General features: G+C 33.8%; 1 protein-coding gene across 1 annotated transcript in view; it reads left to right on the forward strand.

Annotated features, from left to right (window-relative positions):
• CCDC73 (coiled-coil domain containing 73) overlaps nt 1-10198 on the forward strand; it is a 79936-nt gene extending 69738 nt beyond the window's left edge. The window contains exons 14-17 of the mRNA XM_054585959.1: nt 860-1049; nt 1927-3402; nt 5260-5393; nt 9949-10198. Coding sequence (XP_054441934.1) covers nt 860-1049; nt 1927-3402; nt 5260-5393; nt 9949-10164 — 2016 coding nt within the window. The 3' untranslated portion in view covers nt 10165-10198. The remainder of the gene's footprint in view (nt 1-859; nt 1050-1926; nt 3403-5259; nt 5394-9948) is intronic.
• The last annotated feature ends 179 nt before the right edge of the window (nt 10199-10377 follow it).

The raw sequence follows: 10377 nt of genomic DNA on the forward strand, positions 1-10377 counted from the left end.
CTTTTAATAAAGCAGTGATTCTATATAATGTGTGGTATAATAATGTGGAACACATGTTTGAAAATATCTAAAGGTCTCTATTTTGTTTAAATATGGTAGATTATTTATTAGGTTGGCTAAAAAGTTCATGTGGCTTTTTTCCATAAAGTAAAAGACACATTTTTTATTTTCACCAAAAACTCTGTTGATTTGGGTATTTTGAATATGTCGGCTCTCTTCCGGGTGTGACATTGATTGTTCTCAGTGAAATGTCTCTATTTGATTGCTCTCAGCTTTAACTTGTCCACCCAACCGTGAAGCATCATCCAGCGAGAAATTTCCAGCATGAAACTTCACAAACCACTTTGACATGTTCGATCAGTTACAGCACCTTCTCTATACACTGCACAAGTCATCTTTTGTGTTTCAGTTGCATTTTTACCTTTCTTGAAATAATAAAAGTATAATACATCAAAAATGTTGCTTATTTTCATCCATCTTCAGTATTAAAATGGCTACACAAAATTCACCAATTTTGATAAGTTTCTTAAAAAATGCAAGCTGAGATGACAGCCACCACAATATAATCCAACAAAATTGTTTTGAATGAAGTTAAAGATAACAAAGCACTACTAGAGCCATCTTAATGGAAAAAAACCAAATGAACTTTTTCGCCAACCCAATACATAGAATGAACTGAAAGTGACCTATTACAAATAATATATTAAATTTAGTTAAAAAGTCATTTGGCTTTCAAATAGAAACTGCTGGATAGTTGAGTTGAAACACAGGTTCCATTTTTATTGGTGCAATTTGTTTAAATAGTATACATTTTTAAATAATTTTTTACATTAAAGGAATCTTTTCCATTTTACACTAGACACTTCCAGAAGTAAATACTGAAGACAGTAAAATGACAATGGGAAGATCACAAAACATCATATGGAAATATAATTCTGGGCAAGAAATAAGGGAAGAAAAAAAGACCGGGAATTTTTGTTTTGATACTGAATGTAGAGAAAAGGAGGAAAAGAAAGAAGGCCCACTTATAGAAGAAATCATTACAGAAGGTAACCTAAGATTATATTGCTATCTTCTAATTTGTATATTGAGCTTTGTAGGGGAATATCAATTACAGTCTTTGCTTTGAGGATAGTTGTTGTGTAGTTGGAGAAAAACTTTATTTGTATATGTCTTAACAAAACAGGCTTTCTTTGAGCTCTTCTTTACAGTCAATTTTTTTGGGGGAAAAATACATTTCTGCCTTCCCTTCTTTTCATCCCTTTGCTTTTTGCTTTCTGGTTTCTGCCTTCACTGCTTTGCTGACAATGTCCTGTGGGCTAACAGTAACCTTCTGATGACCAGACCTAGAGTATGTTTCTTCATTCCGACGACTTTCTGTAACTGTTATTTACTAATTCATCCATCTTGAAAAGGAGCTGTTTACTGATTGTTTGAAGGTGTTCAAAACTAGGCTGAACTACCACTTGGTGGAGATGTTGTAGAGAGAATTGGACTAAAAAAGCCCCACAAGTGCCTGAACTTTATATTCCAGATTATTGTTACTAGACTGAAATTTTGAAATCTTTGGAACCCAGATGAATAAAATTAAGTAGATATTCTATACACTTGGCCAAAACTCTTCCACAATTTAGAAATACTTACAAGGTAGGGAGAAAAAAGAGTGATGATAGTGTTGAAGAAAGCAGCTAGCAATTTCTAGATCTAAGTAGTAATAGAAATTATAGTATAACCTGTTAGGATAATTTGATTTTTATCTAATCAGCCATGTTTTTATATGGACATGTACTATATGCCCAAAGGGAGATAACAGACTAGAGAGAGAAAAAACATTTTGTAATACCCTCAACTTGTCCCGTTTTAAACCAAAAATACTTTGGATTTTTTAGTGTATAATGTAAAAATTTACTGTTTTCATCATGACAGATATACAGCATATTGAAAAAATCTCCAAGAATGAAATTGACACTGCTGTACCTCAAGATGAAAATCAAGGTGAAGTCTCCCTAAGCAAAACCCTCTGCATAGAAAAAGAATCAGTTAGTCAAGGGCAAATCTTGAATGTTACTGACTTTAGAAAACCAGTTACTACAGAAATTAAAGACAAGGTGGGCTTGGAAAAAGACAATGGATATACAGAATTTAAATCAAATAATTATTTTTTAGTGGCAGATATATCCACAGAAACAGAGGGCATTCACCTAGAAAGAACTGAAAGATTAGATGTTCACCGTGCAGATTTACATCTGGGGGTGGAAAATCACAAAACATCATTTAACAGTATCTTAAATGAGGTGGCTCACAGTACAAATCATAAAAAAGATGTTTCTGAACAACAGTTTAGATTGCTTCCAGAAACTCAAGAAAATGCTGCAGAGAAGGAAACTACAAATAGTGACCAAATCAAAACAGATTTGGATTCATCTCCGGATGTAAAAAAGAAATACAGTTCACATGATTCAAGTAATGTTACCTTGGATGATAAACAATGTAAAATAGAACAAATACAATTGTTAAATAAAAAAAACGAGTGTAGCATATTACCATTTAAACAAACTTCAGATGTTCAGCAAGGCTGTACAGACACTTTCGGGAACCCTGAACTAACTATTCCCTGTGACACTGCCGTCAACCACCCCATTTCATCTGCTGTTTTCAGTGATAACTTGGAAGTACTTAAGACTTCAGATAAAAATGATACTGCTATGCCTATGTTGGTGAAATCCAACTCAAGCCCTGGGGAAAGAGCTGTATGTACAACCCTGAATGATACACAGAACAGTCAGTTTACAAACAGCTTGGGATATTTAGAAAACAATGTGAACATTTCCCATCTTCAAGTTAACAATGAGAATATACATGCTTCACGAGCCAAAGACATGAAAACTGCTGTTCACACGAAAACTTACACAGAAACACAGTTTTCCAATAAAGAGAGTCACGTTGACGGGAATCAGATAACTGAAGCCACAAAAAATGACCTTTCCCTGTTTGTGAATGTTATTGAGAGACAGCATACGTTGTTAAATAATACTGAGAAAACAGAGTCATTAAATGACATCGTTTCAGGAAAAATTTACAGTGAAGGACAGCTGGAAGAATCATGTTCATTTCACATAAAGCCATCTGGAGATTTAGTAAACAGAAGTGGAAGGTCAGTCTTTGATCTTTTAACTTCAGATAAAAAAACTGAGAAAACTCCAGTATATGTGAATTTTTTAGACCCCAGTCCTTGGTCAAAAGTAAATCAAACTGAAAGTCAAACAGTGAGCACTTCAACTTCTAGCATTCCTTTGTTGCTGAACAAGAGACCAGTCAGTCCATCAGAAAATGGAGAGATTGTTTCAATGACACTTTGTAAAAATGCGGCTGTGGATGATGTCAGCAAGGATATTGGGCCAGGTAAGAAAACGTTTATGTTTCCTTTTGAAATTTGTTATTTCTACTTAGTATTTTTGTTAAAAATTCACCAGATTGTGTAAAGTGAAAATATGTATATATTAGTGTTTATTTTTTGCCTAAATTGAAAATACTCCACACACACACACGTGTAAAGGTTTTATTTAAATGAAAGTGAATTTCTTTTCATTTAAATCTGAACCAGTATTATCAGGATGTACTGAGGTACAATTGCGTTTTGGAAATTTAAAAAAAATTGATCAAGGAACTGAAAATAACAAAAGCAGAGGTCTGGGTGACTAATTTTAGGTGAGGAACAGCTACCTAATCTGAGGTCTTTATTTTTTAGAGCAAATGCATTGAAGTTGATGAAGCTTCTTCCAGGGTACATGTGTGTCTTTAACACACACACACCCGCCCCGGAATATTTTGTCACTTCTTCAATTTTCTCCCTTTCTTCATTTTTCTATTTTATCTATTCCTTCACAAGCACCACAAACCTAGCTCTTTTATTTTACGATATGGAGGTATATAGCATGTATACATTTCATATTATTGCACTGAAACACTTTAAATTGAACCACTTAATTATGTACTATATTAATACTCAAATGCTATTTCATATGCTGTTCTATTATTTAAAGCCACCACTTGAAATAACATAATGTCCAAATTTTGCTTTAAAATGTACCAGAATAAAAAAAAATAAGGGAAAAGGTAAATGGGTAGAAAATGTATGATTTAATATTGATGGATATTAAAGTTGGGTAATGGATACTTTGAGATTCATATTCTTTGGTGTACTTGAAATTTTTCATACTGAAAATGTATTACATATTATGTATAGGTGCTGTATAAATGTAACTTGGAGATAACAAAGAGCAAGTTTAAGAAGTATGATCATGAAGAAAATCTTTACTTTGCCAATAGCAGCCTCATATTCAAAGCTGTTTAGGTTGTTAAAGAGTCTTAGATTTTAAGGGACTTTGCCTGTTCAATAATACCCATGTAGACCCATTAAAAGAAATGTAGATTATAAGGAAAACTTTGGCCCTCAGACTTAACAGCCTTCTTTTAAAAGAGAAAATAAAAAAAAAAAAAAAAACAACTGGAAACTAAAAGCATGGTAAGTACTTCTTGTTTTCTTTATGAATGGAAAAGTAGTAGGAAAAAAATAGGAAACATCAAAGTACTGTAAAATCCTCATTTCAGAAACTCTTATTTTCCTAATAATATGTATTAAGTTCAGATTCCATTAATTTTGTCTGTCAAATGCTGTGGTTAGTCATGTGCTCTGTCAATGGTCTGGTCTGTTGCTTACTATTTTCTCACAGGTCCTTTCTTCTCAATTAAATCTCAATGATATAAATAATAATGGAAGGGGAGATACCTAAACTTCCAAAAAATTCAACCTGTACTCAAACTCATAAAACATCTCATAAATATCCTTTAACCTTCAAAGTAGACATGTTCCTCCAAGTTACTTTTATCTACTTAATAAATACTAGATGACCCTTTGTTGGCAGCCTACTTGTGACCGATTTCTTTTACTCTGAATTGTAAGATGTTCACTATATAAATGTTTACATGTACAGGCAATGTAGTAACTGGGGGATAAGGATAACATTTTGTTTTATAAGATATACCACTTCCCTCATTTTGTGAAATCAAGTTTTAGAAAGTAACAATAAAACAACTTGTTTTCTGAAATTTGGAAAACTACATAAAGTTCAAAGTAAAAAGAAAATTGAAGTTGTTACTTTTAAAATACAAAACCAGATTCAGAGAAAAACAAGTTCAGCCACAAAAATGGGTGCCTGGAGAATAAATTCAGTTGTTGCCATTTCCTTTGTCAAGCAGATACTACCGGCATTGACAGAGCTGCTGACACTCGGAATAGCTCCACTATCCGTCCCGATCCCAAGGGAGAGGCCAGTGAAGAGAGGAATGCAACTGCAAAGACTTTTTATGATTCTTCTTTTCCCACAGAACATGTAAGTCAATTAAAAATATTGCCAAGCAGACCTTAGTGAGCTAATTCTACAGATATGTGTAGAACTGTATGCATCTGGATGCTTTAAGACCTAACTGATCTCCGAAATAATATCAAGAGGGCAGCATGGCACCATTTTTCACAATTAAGGTTGATGGAAAACAGCAGGAAAAAGTCACAGTGTATAAATCAAATAGATATAATCCAGCCTGTTTGGGGAAGGAAAGTGTGAGGTAGTGTATTATGTATTTCTATATTTTAGTCACCTCAATTTAACAATAGTGGCATTTGTATATTTATTTTTAAAGTTCACCAGTTTGAACATTTAAAATTTTATTCCAATTAAAGATGTCTTATATAGTCAGTTAATAAATTCAAATGTGTTTAATAGTGCTTAATGTAATTTACATTTTGGGAAATTGTTGTGAAGGAAAAAATTTATTTTAAATTATTTAGAACACAGAATAAGGATCAAATATCCATAAATATATGATATCAAATATGGATGTAAAAATTAAGCAAAGTATTTGTAGAGATTATATGGCTTCAGGAGTCTATTTGTCATATGAAAAACAACTACAGCTGACAGGTTTTTTGGTAAAATTTGTAAATTTTTTTAATCTTAGTGTGCAAAACTTCAGTGCAGAAAACGCCATGTTGTTCAAAGTACAAAAAACAGACTATAGGTGTAACTGCTAAAAGATAACCTAAAAAAGGTTAGGTAAAGTTATTTAAAAAATTGTATAGTGAGATTTTTAAGTTAGTATATTGTTTTAAACTTTAGAGATGCATATTAAACAGCTTTCTCTTTAACATATAAATGAAAATTATAGAGAAAACCCTAATATTAAGTTTTTAATAATTTTTATTTATTTTTTGAGAGAGGGGGAGGGAGGGAGAAAAAGCAGGAAAGAAACATTGATCAGTTGCCTCTCATATATGCCCGACTGGGAACTGAACGTGCAACCCAGGCACGTGCCCTGACCAGATTAGAACCAGCTATACCTTTTGCTTTCCAGGATAATGCCCAACAAACTGAGCCACACTGGTCAGGGCAACATATAACAGATTTCAACAATGTATTTCATTTTCCTTTTTAAATATGAGACACCACCACTGAGATAGTCTAATTCTCCTTCTGGGAGGATTGAAACTAAAATCAGATCCACCTTTTTTCATCATTGCGCTTAGAGTTTCTTTCAAATTGGTGTATGTGTATTTTTAAAAGATGGTAACTAAAGCCCAGTAAATCTGGCATTGGGAAATCCTTGGCCAACTGGCTCAGTGGCCAAATGCAGCCTGCTGCCTCCTTTTAGTAAGCATGGTTGTATTAGAGCACAAGCACACCCGTCCCTATACCTATTGTCAATGGCTACTTTTGTGTTACAGTGACAACCAGCTGTGAGGGAGGCCACTTGGCTCACAAACCCAAATATATTTACTTCTGGCTCTTGACAGAAAAACTTTGCCAACCTTTGTTCTAAATGAAGAAAAATTTATGTTATGAAGACTTATAGCTAGGAAGGGAATAAAAGTTTATATTTTTCAACATATTTTTATGTGCACTCGCCACACTAATCTGTGTAGTTTGTAATTATCATGAACTAATTCACCTTTTTGATCCTGGAGGGGGTTAGGTTGGTAGCCTGCTGTAATTGTGATCATACCAGGAATGAGGATGGCAAAGGGGCCAAGTAAGCAAAGAAGGCCCCTTATTTTATACACCCAATGAATTAGGTTCATTTCAGTTAAATTTTAAAATGTAACCTCAGGTCTAGTACCAGATCTGAGCCAGGCAGAAAGAGGATAGGAGGTAAGTGGTTTTTAGGACAGGAAAGGAAGGAGCAAAGATATGTGGCATGTTTAGAATTAGAATTAGTGCTTGTAGGCTGCAAAACCCCAGTTAAGCTAAATAGCACAAGTTTTGTTAAATATAAAAGTTTAATATATATTACATCATTTCTCTCTACAGCCAATCTCTGCTCGTGCTCCTCCCACCAGCTAGTTCAGGGGAAGAAACTAAAACAGATATGTGTAAATGTCTCCTTCCTTTTCATCAAGATAAAAAGTCAGAGTCAGGATTTTTGAAAATGGGGTAATTTGTACTTGATACCAAATGCACCAAAATGTATCAAGCATTTTTACAATAAAACAGGACCATTAAGTCATAGGTCGTCAATCATTTAGCTTCAAAGTCAGTAGCAACCTAGATTTGAATTTGATACGTTTCTGTGCATCAACACTGCATGGATGACTTCTAATTCATTTTGGCCCCGTAAGCCAAATGAAGTGTGTTGAACATATTTTTATGCCAGACATTATCAGAAATAGACATTTACAAGTATTTTTACCCATTACCGGTTACTCTTTAAAACAGCATTTTATAAAAGGAGTTGATGAGAAAACTGAGGCCCACAAAAGTTAAATGATTTGCCTAGTCTCTTGGCAGTCCTTCCTAATACTTTTGTTTTTCTGTTATAAGAACACAGCATCGTCCAAAGGATCAGAGGGTAGGACTTGGAGGGGACAGGACTGTAGAATTCTCAGGAACCCAAAAGCAATCCTTAGGGAACTGAGATTAAATGTAAACATTTAGGATCAAATAAAAAATTAATAAGACTGTATTTCACTTTGAAAATGACAATGCCCTGACTTGTGTGGCTCATTTGGTTGGACGTTGTTGCACAAAGTGAACAGTCGCTGGTTCGATTCTCAGTCAGAACACATGGCCCAGGTTGCAGTTTAGTTCCCCAGTTAGGGCATGTGCAAGAGGCAGCCCATCAATGTTTCACACTTTGTTTTTTTCTTTCCCTTTCTTCCCATGTCTTTAAAAATAAATACACAAAATTTTAAAAGGGATGTTATGAACATGCCACTTTACCAACACAACTGTAAAAGATTTAACATAAAGCAATATTCAGAGATCTTCAAAGATTTATGAACAAATGATTTTTCATCATAGCCTTGTTTATACCAATAAATGTTTTCAAACAACTTAATATCCAACAGTATATTAAATTATGAAACATGGAATATAAAGGAACCATGATTTTTTAAGATTTTATTTGAGAAGGGAAGGGTGGAAGAAAGGGAGAGAAACATCTACCCAGTTGCCTCTCGTACATTCCCCAACCAGGACTGAACCCACAACCCACCCATGTGCCCCAACCAGGAACTGAACCAGGTACCGCTTTGTGGGGCCATGCCCAATCAACTGAGCCACGCCTGCCACAGCGCCACTCCCGGACAGACTTTTAATACGGGGTATGCTAAAAAATGATATATAAAAATATATAATATATATTTAAAATTATATATAAAATTATATTTATATATAAAAACATTTTATTATGTATTATACATAATTATACATAATAAAAATGTTTAAATTGGACTGCATTGTTCGTTGGCTCCCTCCCTAAAAATTCTTAACATAGAAAATGTATGTGATTCAAATTTTTAAAATGTGTATTTACATCAAAATGTTTAATGGTGGTTGGAATCTTGGGTAATTTTAATGTAATTCTTATCCTGTTCCCTAATTCTAAAATCTAACACACTCCCCTTTTAACAGGGGGTTTTATCTGGTAATCTGTAAACACTCTCAAAGTTTTGGGTTTTTTTTCCCAAGAAATTAAGTCAAATTTATTTGATAGGGATACATTCACATAAACATTCAATTGGGAGATAGTTAAATTACCAAACATCCATAAAGGGGAATATTTTGCAACCACTTACAATAAATTTGTGAGAAATTTTAATCACCTAGGAAACAGCTCAGAGGAAAAAACAAAGATAAAATTCTAGAGAATGACTGATTGATTATACTAAAAATAGAGAAAGAAGAACAGCAGCAAGCAGTACCAAAGTGTTGACAAGTCTCTCTGGATGGTGGATTACTGATTTTTAGTTACTTTATACTTTTCTCTATTTTGTAAATTTCCAGTATTTTATTACCAGGAAAAAAAAAACCCCTTAAAATGAGAAACATTTTTAGCACAGTTATTATAAATAAGTATGACCCAATACAGTGCTTTGTAAACATACCAACTTCCAAATACTGCATTGCTCCCTCTTGTTTCTCCAAAAATGGTGCTCTAAAGCATGAGAGGAACATGGAGTAAAAGGCAGTTTTTATATGGTAGTTTACTTCTGTTAGCATTTTTAATTTTTCCCTTGTTTTTACAGACGATACAAAACATAGACATGTTTGGGATGGGAGGGGAGTAGAAGACGATACAAATTTTTATCTCCCTGTTTTAAATATCTTCTCTTTCAATGTAATCTCAAGACCTTTTAGGGAACATCTGCGGTATTTCTGGAATATATTAAAAGATCTTGAAAAGCTGCTTATACATAAGCCTACAAATTCACATTTTATAGTTTTTTGGTGCCAAAATTACTTAGGTAGTACTGGAAATTAGCCAAGAAAATGGTGGCATTATCACATGCTCATAATTGCAAAAGTTTAAGGATGTTCTTGAAGCTCTTTAGTTGATGGGTGTTTAGAATAGGAGTAATAATTTCAGTGGTAAAACAAGTTTGGTCTTTCCTAGGTGAACACAAAGCCTCTGACCTCGAATCTACAAAGCCATTTTCAGGCTGTCAGGACTAAAAACACCATTGATTTAAATGTGTCTTCTACTGGGGAAGATGACTGGCAGAGCCTGCTAACAAATCAAATAAATGAAATTGAAAAGTACCTAGCATTAGAAAATGACAACCGATCTAAAAAAAGAAAAGCAGAAGAGATGTTGGAAAAAACAGATTAAAATAATGCCTGCAGTGGTGTAGTGGTGGCTTGACATGGCTTTGACGAGAGCAAAATGACTGTTACATTGAAAGTTGTTTCACAGATGTACTGCTCACTTTTCCAACTTTTTGTGATGTGGTGAAGTTACTACTACTACTATGTTTTTGCTTAGAAAATGCTTCATGACCGAAAAGTTTGCTGTTAGCATCCAATTGCCCTTAAATGTCTTTCC

This window comes from Pteronotus mesoamericanus, unplaced genomic scaffold (assembly GCF_021234165.1).
Source record: "Pteronotus mesoamericanus isolate MK-2021 breed Mesoamerican mustached bat unplaced genomic scaffold, CSHL_Meso_final contig_90, whole genome shotgun sequence".
In the NCBI taxonomy this organism is placed as follows: Eukaryota; Metazoa; Chordata; class Mammalia; order Chiroptera; family Mormoopidae; genus Pteronotus; species Pteronotus mesoamericanus.